The sequence below is a fragment of the Ylistrum balloti genome, unplaced genomic scaffold (genome assembly GCF_031769215.1).
Source record: "Ylistrum balloti isolate Yb309-2 unplaced genomic scaffold, AGI_CSIRO_Ybal_v1 Utg370920, whole genome shotgun sequence".
Classification (NCBI taxonomy): Eukaryota; Metazoa; Mollusca; class Bivalvia; order Pectinida; family Pectinidae; genus Ylistrum; species Ylistrum balloti.
In genome coordinates this window covers 208,536-225,230 of record NW_026782521.1, presented here as the reverse complement: position 1 = coordinate 225,230, position 16,695 = coordinate 208,536, and the positions used below count along the sequence as shown (strand labels likewise).

Sequence of the window (16,695 nt, the reverse complement as noted above, 5' to 3'; positions counted from 1 at the left end):
ACAATCTCTACCTACTCATGCCCCACCTCTCTCTCTCTCTGGATCTATAACAATACCGATGTTTTGTTGTTCTATTATGTCCCCAGATCGAAACTTCGGGGGCATATTGTTCTTGCGCTACCTGTTTGCCTATTGTCGACATTAACCTTCCTCATAATTATTGTACAGTAAGAGCTAGGGCTTTCGTATTTGGCATGTGTGTTCCTTGTGACAAGACTTTTCTCTAGTGGTACCAAATGTTTTGACCATGTGACCTTGACCTTTGAACTACATTTGAAATAAAAACCGGGGGCATAGTTTAAACATCTCGTAGCAGTACTGAATTAAGACCTATTCCCACCTACCATTGTGTAGCATGATGGACTCTTTATTCCATCGTGTGTTACATGTGACTGTGGAAATGAATCCTTCAAGAGTAGTCAATACAGCACTTTATCTCCATTTCACCTGCTGTTGTCATTCAAATTTTGCAATCATTTGCTCCTTCTGTTTTCCTTTCTTAGTTACAAATCTGGACTGGATATGTGGTTTGCATAATTATAGTAGTTATTAAGCAGGTTTTATTTAACATCCTGTCTATATCTATGTGGTTTTCCTTATCAGTAATGGTAATTTTTCACATAGCAAAATTTCATTCAACCTATTTTGTTAATACCAAGGAACTAAAAATTTAGAAAAATATCAGTAAGTGACAATCAATTAGGTTGGATTCATATGTTGTACAGATGAAATAGAGACAACAATGAACAAGGATAGTTGATATTCCAGTTTATTTTGTATTTGTTAAACAAAATGATTCACACACAAATATGACACAATTTTGACATGTAATCATGAAAATATTGTACTTCACACAGGTATTACATAGTTTCAATCAAAGAACCTAAAAGAAATGCAATTAAATGAAATAAAGAAACATTTGAAAACATGTTTTCACATTTCACTGCAAAATATAATCTGTGAACTCACGATAAAAAAAGTTTGTAGCTTTGAAACAGCAAAAAACAGTTGCCTTGTATTGATCGAAAAGTTTTTATACTTTTTTTTGATACTAAAGAAAATTGCTTACATTTTGTACAATAGTTGTTTCCAGAGAAGCAATAGCTACTGTACACAGCTTGGACTGATAGAATCCGTTACCTTTATGAGATTGACTTATCTAAGCCAAGTGCTGACTTTGGCAAAACCCTAATTTGTGGTGAGAAGTTACCGAATGTCAGCCCAAAACAGATAAATCAACCTGTATCATATACAAGTAAAAGATCCAATTTCTTGTACATAATTATGTCAAAATTGCAAAAAAGCTTTTCAACTAGTCTCCTAAATATTCAGTTTAATTAAGATTACCTCTCTTTGCAGATACACATCAAGAGAGAATTGAATATGAAGTTATTTTAATAAGGTCATCACTTGTTGCTATATTTCGTGGAAAGATATCAGACAGATCGGACCAGGTAAAAAAAAAAAAATTGCATCAGGTAGCTTGTGTCCAAGCCTTGTGCATTAGAAAACAAGACCAGAGTTCATATCAAGGTATTTCAGAAGTTTTGTTACAATGGAATGGAATCTTTGTTAATTAGTAAATCAGTTTGTTGTTTGAAGAATTTTGATAGCACACTTTAAATACTTCAATTAATTATATACAGACACATTTTAAAATATACATAAAAGTGTTCATGTATTTTGTTCAAAAATGATGCAAATCTTCTTCTGTGAAACAAATTTCATTAACGCAAATTCTTAATAAGAAAGCAAAAAATATACATTAAAAAAATAATAATAAAAATGAAAAATCAAAAGCCATTTTAAATCTTAACATTTTAGTTTGAAATATTAAGCAGTAGTATACTCTCACATATTTCAGTATACAAACTTGCATAATTTTAAAACATTGTTTTTATCTTACATAACCAGGTGAACAGACAGTATAAACATGAAATGAGATGGAACAGAACACATTTTGACATGAATTTATGTAAGTGGAAATGTATCACATATGATAGTACAAATCGTTTTCTCATTTTTCCAAATATCATCTGCCCCTCATACATACATGTCAGACTTTCTCGCTACACAGCTATTTCAATATACAAATCTTTGACACAGATATACAATTTCTAGAAGTTCCCCACACAGATACACTTTGTATATACACAGCTCCAGATTATTACTTGAAGCCTCATAACCCGAGTCCAGCTCCAAGGCATTAACTATAAACATCTTAACCTTTATCTAAATACCCAGTACTTTCAATCACTTACATAAAATAATTCAGAAATTGTAAGCAAAAGAAATACAATCTGCTGTCCATATCCTTTGCCATTGGATATTGTCCTGTATGGTAAAATATCAAAGTTTGACATTCCTTTGAAAATCTTACCTTTGACAAAAAGCAGAAAGAATGCTCTTTCAGTAATTAACGCTCTACAATCTGGTCATAATGAGTTATTTTGTAACCATAGATACAGGTCTTGTATATTTGTCCATTTTGTCTACCATTATACAAAATCTCCGTCAATCAACAACCATCAACATCCAATCAACAGCTTTGTAGCAATGTTTGTCACAGCCAATCAGAAGGCACTTATCTAGAAATCCAATTAATAGCCAACTAGCTAATCATTAGATAACTACCTTAACACCATTAAGGTTGCCAACTAGTCAGGTGTGACACAGCTACAAAGCAGGACAAATTCTGAAAGGATAATAATTTGGCATTTAAACTACCTGGTACATTCAACTGAAAGCTGACCGGCCCTACAACCAATCAGCAGCCAAACTTTGAGATGTAAATTGTACAGATGTTTTTTTGGAATATGGAGGATGAAGAGGTATGCAAACAAGAAGATGGCTTCATATATGATCTAAAATCATAAACAGTTACCTGGAAGTATTTACATATTTATGACTATAATGTACTTACCCCAAATGGTACTTTTTATTTTTATATACAAACACATGGAAAAAAACCAAGATGGAACATGATTTATGTTTAAAATGAAACAACTGTACCATCAAAACTGTTTGTTTCGTATCTCTACAGTTAAGTCTTTAAAAAGTGAAAACACTTTATTTCCCACTGCAAGCACTTCTAATAGACATCCATGTACAGTTTCTAGTCTATGATAAATGCTAGTCCAAATGTGAGCAATGTATGTGGCAGAGATGAGGGTGGTAGACAAGTGAAAGCTGGGAGGCCATTGTAATACAATTTGTGGTAGGTGGGGATCGACATTAAAATGACTGGCATATTTTGCAAAATGTCTTTTTTCCCAACTATGCCTATATTTCTGGAATAGCTCTGTGTGCCAAAGTAAAACATACTTGCTTTGTGTCTGTGATTAGCCACATAACTAACTTATAACTTATACAGCCAGTCTTACAGTTACCTCCCTTTATCAACCTAAATCTACCAAATGATATCCATGCATCCATACTTTTTAAGTAACTACTTAATAGGTTGACATGTCCTTTACAACATCTTTGAGAGGATCTAGAAGGAGTATTTCACACCAGATGCTCAAGTTTTCATTTTACAGGAAATTAATACAATAAACCTGGACATTTGTTTTGGTATGCTTCACTGATCATTGATTGTTACACATGATACAAAATCAGAAACAAACTACTATAAGCAAGATTATCTCCAGTTAGTTGTAGTTTTCAATAAAACACCTGTATTTTACAAATCTGAAATGCCATTTTTTAGACCTCTACCAATGATCGGAGGTCATACAATGCCTGCCATTACATAAAATAAACTGCAATGATAAATTCACTTTATAGTATGGTTATAAATTAATGAAGTCTCCCTACATGAGGTCTAAAACGATTTTTCTACGAACATGTCAAAGTCACATTTTAAACAATCACGTACATGCACAACAAAAGTACCTTTCAACATTAATATTCAGACATCACCTTTTAAAACGACTGAAAAACATTAGAAATTTGTTTCTAATGAATTAAGTAATTTGGAGACAATATGACATCTTTAATGAGACAAAGATGTGAACTAGAAATTAACTCTGAGTTGATGAACCAAGAAAGCTGGTTGGTGGTGCACACAATCTAATAACAAAGACCAAATCAAGTGGGTGTTCTATACTGGTACAATATATTTCAGTACAGAGACTTGAGCCTGAAGGAAGACAAATCTAATGGTGGTGTTCAACATCTTATCACTTCCAAATGTGGCAAACAATTACACAACCAGATAAATCTTACTCAAATGTGAAGGAAATTTAACTTTTTCTTCAAATAAATGATACAAAATATAAGAGTTTATCTTCAGTCCAGCATGTAAACATTGGTGGTGGTTTTTTACCTACACATAAATATCAATGATATTTGATAGGGCTGATATTTTTGCTCATAGGTACAAGTACAATCAAATTCTTCAGCCAACAATCACATACATTTACATAATCTGACAAATGACATCAGTTTTTCACTTATAATCCTCATTGTTAGCATAAAAATTTACACAGTTTACATAAAGAACAACATATATGTTGGTCTAAAACCAGTTCTCATCATCTGTATCGACTAGATAGTAAATGTCAAACCAGATAACAGTATCACAAATCAAATCTGTAAGATTAATTGAATCCTTGTTAAAAACTTTTACTGTTAACCAATAACAAACAATTGATTTGATATAAAAGAAAAATCTGTGGGATGAAAAAATTATTTTCTTGCACAATGCAGAGAAACATTTCAGATTGATTTTGTCCGAAATGATTCGAGACTTGAGTAAAGGTGACAGTTAAGAACTATGTCTTTTTTCTGCACAACACTTGTAATTAATGACTTCAATCATATGATGTATGTATAAACACCTGGGTGAGTATCGATGACAGCCCATACTTATAGGACTTCTTTTTAATGTTGTTGTTGTTGTTGGAGTGTTTAACGTCTCCATAACAACTCCCGGCTACGGGCATTGTTTCAATCGACGCATGTCAATTTTCGGGCGACGCGAGGGGGGTGCTCCCCTCTGGGGGTGGGAGTAGTCTGGTGTCTTCTTTTTATGAAATATTCAATAAATATACCCCTCCTCCCCCCTCTTGCCTCAGTGAACTAGACCCTGGGCTTATATTCAGTAAAATACAGTAAATGTACTTACTTGTATGCATGACATTCAAGATGATAACTTCTATTACATAAAAATATTTCACTTAATAATTTATTATACAAAAATCTTGTGAAAGTTCTAGTATATGATACCATGATATCCTCGCTAGTACTAGCTAGGGAACTAGTATATAATATGATACCATGATATCCTCGCTAGTACTAGCTAGGGAACTAGTATATAATATGATACCATGATATCCTCGCTAGTACTAGCTAGGGAACTAGTATATAATATGATACCATGATATCCTAGCTAGTACTAGCTAGGGAACTAGTATATAATATGATACCATGATATCCTCGCTAGTACTAGCTAGGGAACTAGTATATAATATGATACCATGATATCCTCGCTAGTACTAGCTAGGGAACTAGTATATAATATGATACCATGATATCCTCGCTAGTACTAGCTAGGGAACTAGTATATAATATGATACCATGATATCCTCGCTATAATATGTACTATATCCAAGCTACTACTGCTAGGGAACTAGTATATAATATGATACACCATGATATCACCATGATATCCTCGCTAGTACTAGCTAGGGAACTAGTATATAATATGATACCATGATATCCTAGCTAGTACTAGCTAGGGAACTAGTATATAATATGATACCATGATATCCTCGCTAGTACTAGCTAGGGAACTAGTATATGATACCATGATATCCTAGCTAAAGTGTTTGAAGCATTATAATGTCATGGCAAGTGATTTTTTTTTGCATATTACTAAATATACTTACTTATACTCAATAATAATACTTAATGTCTTAAAAACATTGGTCAGACAGGTAAATTGTTTTCCAAATCTGCCTGTTGACTGGTCCATGAATAAATATGTTCACGATAAATCATGATGTTTTAAAAATTTAGACTGAAACTGGGGATTGCTCTTGCATTGTTTCTACGTGTTTGATTTACTACAATAATGCTCGCACTCTGACATCACTTTAAATGTGGAGAGATTTGGTAGACAATATCATTGTGACAATACCTGATAAAATATTCAGTGATGACAGGCTGGCAACTACTTCCTAGCACATGTAATACATAGTGATACATCGATTGTTCAATATCTAACTTCTGAACTATGAGTTAAATAATTCAACATAAACACACACTGATATTCAATCCAGCAACCCTAGTTTTAAGCCCCATTCCTCCCACCATTTCTTTTTAAGCTAAATTCGCAGCTCATCTAATCAAGTACTTAAGTAGCACGTCTTATTAACCATACAGATAATAATTTTGTACAGAAATCATATTACATCTATCAGACCAGGTTTTTACATCATAATTGATGTATTAATTATCCTAAATTCTATATCATGTATTTAACAAACTACAAGCCAACCTCTGAGAATTGTTTAATAACATCCAGTCATAACTATAAATTAAGAGTTTATCTGATCTGATGTCTGCTAATAAGCTCATCCCCGTCTCTGATTAAGAGATCATAAAGTGGATCATTTTTTTGTATTTACTAATTAATTGTTTCTACCAGTGTTTTTCTACCAGTGTTTTTCTGTAATTTGATGTGTGATTTGACTTTACACTTACTGTGCTATCTATAGGTAAGTTCATTTTCAGTAACAGCCATGAATTCTGAATGAACATTTTCCTTAAAATTTTTGTTACAAAGTGACATTTTGGAGGGAATGGGACACACATAAGATGGTACATAAACATTACTTAAACCATTTTCCTATATAAGTACATCATATTTAGTTGCACTTCAAAATGACAATGAAATGTCAACTGGTTGTCATTGCAATAACATAATTCTTCTTTCTATTTGTTAACAAATTTTACCCAAGCTTATATTTTCTGAGATCAAAGTCATGCTAAAATCTTTTGATAAAGACCAGTTCAAAGAGTTTATGGTTTTAATATGGCACAGGAAGCACCATACATTTAACATTTTACACCAAGCATGTTTGACAATTAATTTGATAATTAAGTACCAGAAAAAATGTCAGGAAGAAACAACTTAATTATCAAAGTACAAGTATTTCAAACACTAAAAACAAATACATTGTATTTAGTTAGGAATGTGGTGTGTGACACAACTCTGACTGACAAGGTTACTGGTTGTCATGTCAAAATAGTATCACCACAAAAAAAGCCTACTACAATTTTGTATGGATATTTTTCTAATACTATTTTCTGGACTCTTCATTACAAAAATGAAAAAAAGTATTGTTTTTTTGGCAGAAAAAATGTTAAACTAATTTTATGTAATTAATATTCAGAGGAATTATCCAAAACAGAAAGATTAGAGGCATTCTCATTTTGTTTTTACATCATCAGAAACAGTAAAGAGTATTTTCATATCACATTTCTTTGTCGCCAACAACAAAGTACAGCATACTGATATAAAAATAAATAAAAAATTCTCTTATACAGTCCTACTACTAAAAAAGCTGATTCTTCGTCAGTATGGTCCAACAGCAAACGCTGACAAAGCAAACACCAGGAATACTACTCCGCCGGTCAGAGTCACTGAAAACAGGCAAAACACATGCACATTTCATTTGGATACAGAAACAAAAGAAAGCTAAATATCCATAGTTAAAGTCATTGAAAGAAGTCCCATCTATCCTTACAGAAAACTTAGTAAATTACATTCCCTAACAGATCACTGACTTAGGTGAAGAACCCACACCCCAAGTATGAAGTTCAAGTAGCGTAGAAGATAGAGCCCTGACAAGATAGCTGAAAGATGAATGAACAGAGAGAAAATATAGCCCCTCTTAATCCAGTAAGAGACTAAAAATGACCAAATTTTCTTTTTATTATTTTGATGAAATGACAGAATTCAAATATTTTGATCAGTTTAGGTAAGATCCAGATTAGATCTGATGAAATATCCAGCTTTAGTGGAATAATGATGTTCAAGGCATAATCTGGACAAAATAATATCTGTATTACATGAGGTCCAACACAGTTATCTTTAATTTCAAGAGACAAAAAAATCATGCAAATGGATTTTATTAAATATGATCAATGATAATCATTGTTACTTTTTACCAAAAGTTAATTTATGTAATCATATGGGTAAGTGCTCATGTGTAATGGTAAAACACAATGCCTGTTTACATAATACCTGATCAGTGAGAAAAACTAAACAGTGTTTGAAACTCACCTGTTCGGACAGAAATTTTCTGAGCAACTATTCTGCCTCCTAAGACAGCTAGACCTGTACATAGTGCGTGACCTAAAATACCACCTATGATGACGCCCAACACATTCTGTAATATCAAATGGTAAAATAGATGTTTTCTCATTATAAAGTAAATAATGAGACACATATTCTCAAACAAAGGCTTTACATGTTTTGTTTTAAATTCACAAAAATGTTTTTAAAAAGAAACAGCAGAGCTCTTCTATTGATATTTGTAAAACCTTAGTGCACATATATTCATCCATTTAGATACTATAAGCTTCAGCTTAAAATTCATACAATATGAAATAAAATCACATAGATATGTAATATCATTTAAACTCATGTAATTGTCACGCCACAATGAAAATACTGACCTCCCTTGCACCTAAAATGATGGTAGCAATTTGTGACCGATCCCCCCATTCGGCCAAAAAAGTTAATGTGAAGGCTTGCAGAAAAATTGTTCCTAATACTCCATAACAAAGGTTTCGTCCCGGTGTTCTTATTATACCAGTCTCTATATCCTGTACTCCAGAGCTCTGTTTGAGTCGCTGTAATCCAATAGAAACTTCATTTCATTACATTATCAAAAGAAAAAAAAACATAATGGAAATTGAATCCTAAAACAAGTTACAACATCTTACGCGAATCTAAATCCATGAATACTAGTTTGATTTTTAAGTAAAAATTAAACACAAATTCTGTCTTGGTGGTGACATCATCCAAGGTTGTACGAAAGACAGGCAAGTGAGGAGCAACTCAACATTGATTTTGAATTAGATATAGTAGAGCCAAATGAATCATACTGCTGTTTCATCCTTCTAGGACCAATCACTGAAGCTGAGTGCCACCATAAACTTACATAAAGGACAATCATCTTGTGTTTCCTCAACACTGACAATTTTCTAAAGAAAACATAACATAGCTAATGTCACGGTTGTCACCAATTATTTTAAAGCCTTCTGATAATAACTTGTGAGGAAACATCAAAAACGGTTGTTAATGGATTTTAAATAGACCAATTTAAAAATCCTTATCAGAGTGTACACTGTATATTGATAAAGAGATAAAAGATAGACATCCTAGCTGGAATGTTTACTAGACTCACCTCATCATCACGCTTTTTAAGATCAGCTTGAACTTCTTCATATTCATGCTGTCCTTCATCAGGAGACATTTCATAGCCTTGAGAAATAAAATAAGTATTTAAAAAATAATAATACCTTTACTAATATAAGTTAACAAATGTGTGTTGAGATTTCTGTCTTGATGCGTGACATAAAAAATAAAAATATTCTGATATATAACTTTCATTTTCGTAATGTATTCTGATTATATCAGGCAGCACATTTACTTATGTTGGTCAAAAAGATTTGATGTAAGAATGTTTACCTTCTTTAAGCATTTTGATTCCAAATACAGCAAACAATAACGATGAAGCATAGTGAGTAACATACTTAGGAATGATGGTTGTAGCATATCCCAGGACAGCTGAAACAACAAACAAGTCACACAGAAATTTAGTACATACATGTAGATAATATTCAGCTCAAGTATACATATTTAGCAACAGAAATAAAGTAAATAGGTCTTGTAATATAAAATTTTATCCTGACTAAATATCTTACCAAAATTATTCAGTTTGCAAAGTGATAAATATTAAGGATTCATGAGTTCCATATGTAAATTGTTGGACAGGTAACTCATCTCAGTTTAAATGTATTTAATTATTTTACCTGATAGAATGGTCATAAGTCCAAGTGCTCCTATAGCACCAGAAAAGACAGTCACCCTAGAATGTCGCATAGCCATAATTGCGGCAATAAAGAAAGTCTTGTCTCCAAGTTCTGACACAATTATCACAGACAAAGATGCCACAAATGCATGAAGAAATCCCACATTTCCTTTAGCTTTCCTTAGAGAGCTAAGCAATGATCCTTCATCTGAACTTTCATTATCAACCTGAAAAACAAATCATGTACAAATTTAAACAATTGTATCAAAATATATAAATCTATCGGAAAAAATGTAATGATAATTGTCCAATGAAAAGGATGAAATAAAAGAAATTTATACTTCATAACGGCAAAGCTCATCAAAGAGATCACAAGGACACTCCAACACAGTCATATCCTAATATGCCCAAATACATAAATATCTCACTGGAATTTAAAAATGGAATTGATAGTAAAAAGCAAGGAAATCTGTCCATTTCCTTCTGGTCTGCTGGACTCCAAATGTGGACTATCAAATTAGCGAGGAAATTATAATTGCATCATTTTTCATGCAAAAACTTTTACTGCTTCATGAAATAAAACCAACCTGTATATGATATAACAGGTTATAAACAAAATTTACATGTTACGACTGTTACCAAGTCCCCAGTTGTTAGAGGAAAGGGCTTGTAAAACACAACGATGCTGCCTCCAAACTATATTTTGGCAAAAGAATTTACAAGTACATTTTACTTTAGAAATTAGAAGATTATTAACAAGATGAAGTTGTTCTCTGTTCCTAATGGAGTCTTGCCTTTCTTTTATACAAAACTGAAGCATTGTTAACATATTAAGGATGCTACCCCAATGCAAGGTAGGTATTAAGTAATTAATACAGTATTGATGAGATGGGAATGGAGTGCCATTCTTGTCAGTTTGTCCAAACATCTATAAGGTCGGTCAACCTGGGTGGTTGGATGGCGCAGTGGTAATGCTCTCGCCTTTCACCTAGCTGTCCGGGGTTCGATTCCCGGAATGGATGTGAAAAGGTATGGGGTCACCTGCCTGACCACGTGGGTTTTCTCCGGGTACTCCGGTTTCCTCCACACTAAGACCCCTTGCATGCTTCCATCCAAGCCAACAAGAGTGATTAATATAAGTTGGAAAAACTGGCTACAGGGTCAGTGTTCCAATCATGGCATGTCAACTTTAAGGCAATGGGACCCCAGGGATTCCTCTTGACTGAGGAGGGCATTTGTTTGGTCAGCCAATCACCTCCTCACCTTGACAGGTTCTAGCCAATAACAACCTAGCAATTTTGCCAATTTGGCCCAAACCAGTGTTGAATTATTGATATACCCATGTCCACATCTGATTAACAAACCACATTTACAATAGAATCTAGTCAAAACTCCTCTACATGGCAAGGAGTATAATTTTTGATCGGTCTCTGCCTACATTTATTGTGACCTCCTGGCCATAAATCAGAAAAGACGTTTAAAGACTGCTCCTCCTGATTTCTGTATGTATAATATTGAGTATCTTCGGCCCTTTAAGCGTGCATATTTCAGGTCAAATTCAGTTGAGATCTCTTTACTAGGGTGAATCTGATATTGATAAAAAAAATTGCACCACTTTGCTTCATATACAGGTAGATGATCAAAATATAATTTTATCTTTCTTGCTTTTCTTTGCTCAAAGCAGAAGGGATTGGACAATTCTTTCCAATATCAATATTGGCTGCCCCTGTATCACAACATGTCACTACATCATTTTTTCAGTATATGCAGTACCTGTGACTTTGTACATTGAAATAAGGACATAAATATTCAGATCTACTTCAGTATTTTGTCTATTGCAATGTTCATACTGGTCAACATAAGGATTGTGCTTATTGAAACAAGAAGCCCAGAGAGCCTGTATTGCTCACCTGGATCTTTATGACCAACATTACTATATCTGTGCATATGTTCCACATTTAACACATTTGACTCCTGTGACCTTGACTATGGGTCAAGGTCATTTCTTTTACTTTCTTGGACTTCATAAAAGGAACATACTGGCCAAATATAATGTTTCTAGGCTTTTCGATATTGCAGAAGAAATTGTTTAAAACATTTTAACACATTTATCTCAAGTGACCCTGAATATGGGTCAAGGTCATTTCTTTTTGCAAACTTTGTAGGACACCATAAGAGGAACACAGTAGCCTAATATAATGATCCTAGGCCTTCCGGTATTTTGAAAGAAGTCGTTTCAAGGTTTTAACATATTTGACCTCTGTGACCTTGAATATGGGTCAAGGTCATTTCTTTTTTGCAAACTTTGTTTGGCTTCATCAAAGGAACCTTCCAGCCATATACAATGATTCTAGGCCTTCCGGTATTTTGGAAGAAGTCGTTTAAAGGTTTTAACACATTTTACCTCTGTGACCTTGAATATGGGTCAAAGTCGTTTCTTTTTGCAAACTTTGTTTGGCTTCATCAAAGGAACCTTCCAGCCAAATATGATAACTTTCGGTATTTCAGAAGAATTGTTGTTTAAAAGAAAAGTTGAAGGACGCCAGACGGAAGGACGATGGACGCCGTGCTATGGCATAAGTTCACATGGCCCTTTGGGCCAGGTGAGCTAAAAACTACAAGCCTTAGAAATGCATTTATTCATAGACTCAGCTATAGAAGACCTTGTAAACAAACAGATTTGATATAAAAGCAAGGTATATTTTTGGTTGGTTTCTCTTGTTTGTGTGGACAAGTTACAAATTATAAACAAATAAATTTACTGACAATTTGTTCAAAAACAAGAGCAACAAGAGATCACAGAGGGATCTTGGCGTCCATTTGAGGATCTGTTTTCAGTTCTTGAAGATTTGTTAATTTTTTTTGTTTGTTACAGGTGTTGTAAATGTTCATGAACTGGTCTTCATTGAATGTACTCAATGATAGCACAAGATATATTTATTAAGCACCTATTAGCAAATATCATTTGAAAAAGATACCAAAGTATTATTAGATAGCAGTCAGTTACAGGTGGATAATGGACAATATGCTTGTGCTGTATTACTGTCGACATCCAAGAATGCTGCCTGTGGGCCACCTTGATTTCAAATCAGTCCAAAAAAGGTACAATGCACAACTAGGGACCAAGGGAAACCAATATCTATGAAATATCAGAAGGATCCATCCAGTACTTCCTCAGATATAGCAGTAACAAGATTTTACTCTCAAAATCCAAGATGGCTGCCTGTCAGTCATCTTGACTTCGGATCAGTCCAAAAAGGAATAATGCACAACTAGGGACCAAGGGGAAACTGCATATGGAATTTGAGGAAGATCCATCCAGTACTTTCCAAGAAATAGCAGTAACAAACTTTTACATCCAAAATCCAAGATGGCCATCTGTCGGCCATCTTGAATTCGAATCAGTCCAAAAAAGGTACAATGCACAACTAGGGACCAAGGGGAAACTGCATATGAAACTTGATAAAGATCCATCCAGTACTTTCTCAGAAATAGCAGTAACAATCTTTTACTTCCAAAATCCAAGACGGCTGCCTGTCGGCCATCGTGAATTTGAATCAGTCCAAAAAAGGTACAATGCACAACTAGGGACCAAGGGGAAACTGCATATGAAATTTGAGAAAGATCCATCAAGTACTTTCTCAGAAATAGCGGTAACAAACTTTTACTTCCAAAATCCAAGATGGCCACTTGTCGGCCTTCTTGAATTCGAATCAGCCCAAAAAAGGTACAATGCACAACTAGGGACCAAGGGGAACCTGCATATGAAATTTGAGAAAGATCCATCCAGTACTTTTCCAGAAATAGCGGTAACAAACTTTTACTTCCAAAATCCAATATGGCCACCTGTCGGCCATCTTGAATGCGAATCAGTTCAAAAAAAGGTACAATGCACAACTAGGGACCAAGAAATAGCGGTAACAAGAATTGTTTAGGGACGGAAGGACTGACGGACCACGGACGGCAGGGCAATTTGAATACCCCACCATCTGATGATGGTTGGCTAAAAAAAAAATGATATGACATAATAACCATAGCAGCATTGTACATTTTTACACAAAAAGTCAATAATTCAACTGTCTTGTCTGTTTTTGGTAAAAGTTACCTATAGCGTAGCTAAAAACAGAACACAGGTAAATTCATGTTCACTTATGTCACAGGCACTTTAAATGCTCCTAATGACTATATATTGTGTGCATGTAGTCAATGACAAGCAAAGTTGCGATTTAAATCCCCGTTTTAATATTTAAAGTTAGATAACAGAAATAAATAGTTCTTACACAAATGTTAATAAACAGTGCCATGATCATATTACTAAGGGAAAAAATGTCGCCCTTTAAGGTGCATATGTTTAAGAAAACTTTATTGGTGTCTGGTTCAAATTACCCCACATTTAAATAGCTTATTTAATCAAAGCAGTAATTAACTGTCACTCAAATGCAGAGCCATTGTGGCTTTAGGAAAGTGTGCCCAACTTGTTGGAATTAAATACTAGAATTGGATCTAACAAACCAATAGACTCATTCAGTAACCGACAAAGACTTTAGTAGTTTTTTGTTTGATTTTATGTGTTGGAGTGTTCTTGGAAAAAAATATGGGAAACAATTAACAGTTTTTGAATCTGTGTTTAAGGGTGAGCCAGTATAAATCGACAACATCCTTCAACAGGGTAACTAAATGGAATACTTCTAATTACATTCAGTGTTTGTAGAAATAATACATTTGTAAAATATATTGCTTTGTAAAAGTTTTTCATTCACATGTTGACGTTTGTTACTTGTCTATCAAAAATATTTATCTCAGTAACACTTTTCTTGTTCCAAAATATGACAGAATATTTGTTTTTGCATGACATCGTTTCCTGAAATTTTTATCATATTTTTTTTTCTAAATTGAGATGATATACAACATAGAAGACATCAGTGATATATCAGTTATTTTCAATACTTTACTTTTGGTCTTTCGAAAGACCAAAAGTAAAGTATTAAAATTCACTTGTATTTCAAAATAACAATTCTGCTTCAAATATTTGAGAAGTGTTCCATTTTGGAAAGCTTACTATTTTGGATAGTGTCGTCCCAGCCTTAGCCATATAACAAAATACATTTCCTGAGATTAATTCAATTAAATTCTTAATTAATGTTGTCGTCTAAAGAGGGAAAATGGAGACTTAAATTTTCTTCTTCAGAAAACAGACATTCTGTTAGACTACATCTCAGTAGTCAAGAACATGCATGCTGGCCAAAAAACCGAATCACACACATTACTTGAATCCTTAATTCTGTAACTACAACATTTCTCTACTAGACTCATCCATTCACCTTCTCTTTAGATTCTGATGAAGCCTTGCTCACTGATTTCCCTGCCGCTGCCACATTCAATAGGTTATCATCATCACCCGATACTTCTTTCAATACAACGGCGGAAAATAGAATCAGCAGCAATGTCGCACTGGTCAGATGTTTAAGTACACACCCCATCCTTCCCGGATTTTTTTTCCTCTTTGGTGTTGAACACTAGAAGGCAGTCTATTCTGTTTCAGTCCACTTTTAATTCACGAACTTGTTATCCCAGTCAATAGATTAAGAATTATTCAACGGTTATTGAATTGGTCGCTGTATTCTGAAACATACTGTCAAAACCTCCACGTTTTTGACAAAATGTTAAAGACACCGGTGTCACCAGATTACCTGAAAAGGAAAGTAAAAAACTGAAGTTTATTTTCCATTGAAAGTAAACATTATAGTTTTTATATACATTTATTATCTTATCAAAGTGTCATGAATAATTAACTTTACAAAAATACGTATTAATATCTTGCTGGAATGTACTCACGTCTGCACATTGGGACAAACCTCTGCTCGAATTATTCATTAGGCACACACGTTGACGTTTGGAAGTTAGTTGCGCCACCTATGCTACCTATTGAAACTTCCGGTTTGTATCACGAGTGGACTTCGATAAGAAAACATTGTATCGGGAATTAGTTCGGTACAGTTAAGTGTTCTGTAATTTTCATACAGCTTTTACGACTGATCCAGAGACAAACTTTTATGACAAATAACTGGATTGATATAAACTGACCAGGCTACTTGCTGAAGATTGTATCAGTGTCAAGTAAACAGGTGGAGATAACTCTTGGGTGAATCCTTTATTAAAATGTCAACAACGAATTGGCCGGACTGTGTTGGAAAGGTTTGTTGTAGTATTCACACCAGAAATACGTATGATAGATATATTTAACATACGATTGCAAACTCTGAACGCCTGTGATATGTGAATTTATTTTTTACATATTGGTTTATGACATGTGAAGCAATTTATAGTGTAAATTTTGTATAATATGAAATTGGAGGCTTGTCAAATATTTTAAATCGATTTTTTAATAAAGAACATCTAAGCATTTGTTGTTTCTGATAATACATGCAACCGTTGGAAATGATGAATTTGGTAGACTCCTCAAATTTGGACTAAGGGAAAAGCAAAGAAATTGATGTCACCATCGATTCCTCTTCATTTTACGGGAAAATTATATTGATATATGTAAAATGAAGTGAAATGACTACATTTACGGCCTAGATCTGTTTTAGAAAATGAATTGTGTTTTCCTTAACATTCTTTCAAACAGATTTTAAAAGAGTTATTG

At 33.8% G+C, this 16,695-nt stretch overlaps 1 protein-coding gene across 1 annotated transcript; it reads right to left on the bottom strand.

Annotated features, from left to right (window-relative positions):
* Nucleotides 1-7,320: 7,320 nt before the first annotated feature.
* LOC132559474 (transmembrane protein 165-like) lies at nt 7,321-15,715 on the bottom strand. Its single transcript, XM_060224100.1, has 7 exons — nt 15,371-15,715; nt 10,051-10,276; nt 9,707-9,805; nt 9,423-9,499; nt 8,689-8,865; nt 8,294-8,399; nt 7,321-7,650 (listed from the first exon to the last, which is right to left on the bottom strand). The coding sequence occupies exons 1-7, from the start codon at nt 15,527-15,529 to the stop codon at nt 7,583-7,585; spliced, it is 912 nt and encodes a 303-aa protein (XP_060080083.1). The 5' UTR covers nt 15,530-15,715; the 3' UTR covers nt 7,321-7,582.
* Nucleotides 15,716-16,695: the final 980 nt, after the last annotated feature.

What these genes read in the sequence shown, in the direction of transcription:
- LOC132559474 (XM_060224100.1), bottom strand. Translation starts at nt 15,529, where the DNA reads ATGGGGTGTGTACTTAAACATCTGACCAGTGCGACATTGCTGCTGATT. An exon ending in ACTTATGACCATTCTATCAG is followed by an intron (nt 9,806 to 10,050) that starts GTAAAATAATTA and finishes TTGTTGTTTCAG; the next exon opens with CTGTCCTGGGATATGCTACA. An exon ending in GAAAATTTCTGTCCGAACAG is followed by an intron (nt 7,651 to 8,293) that starts GTGAGTTTCAAA and finishes GCCTGTTTTCAG; the next exon opens with TGACTCTGACCGGCGGAGTA.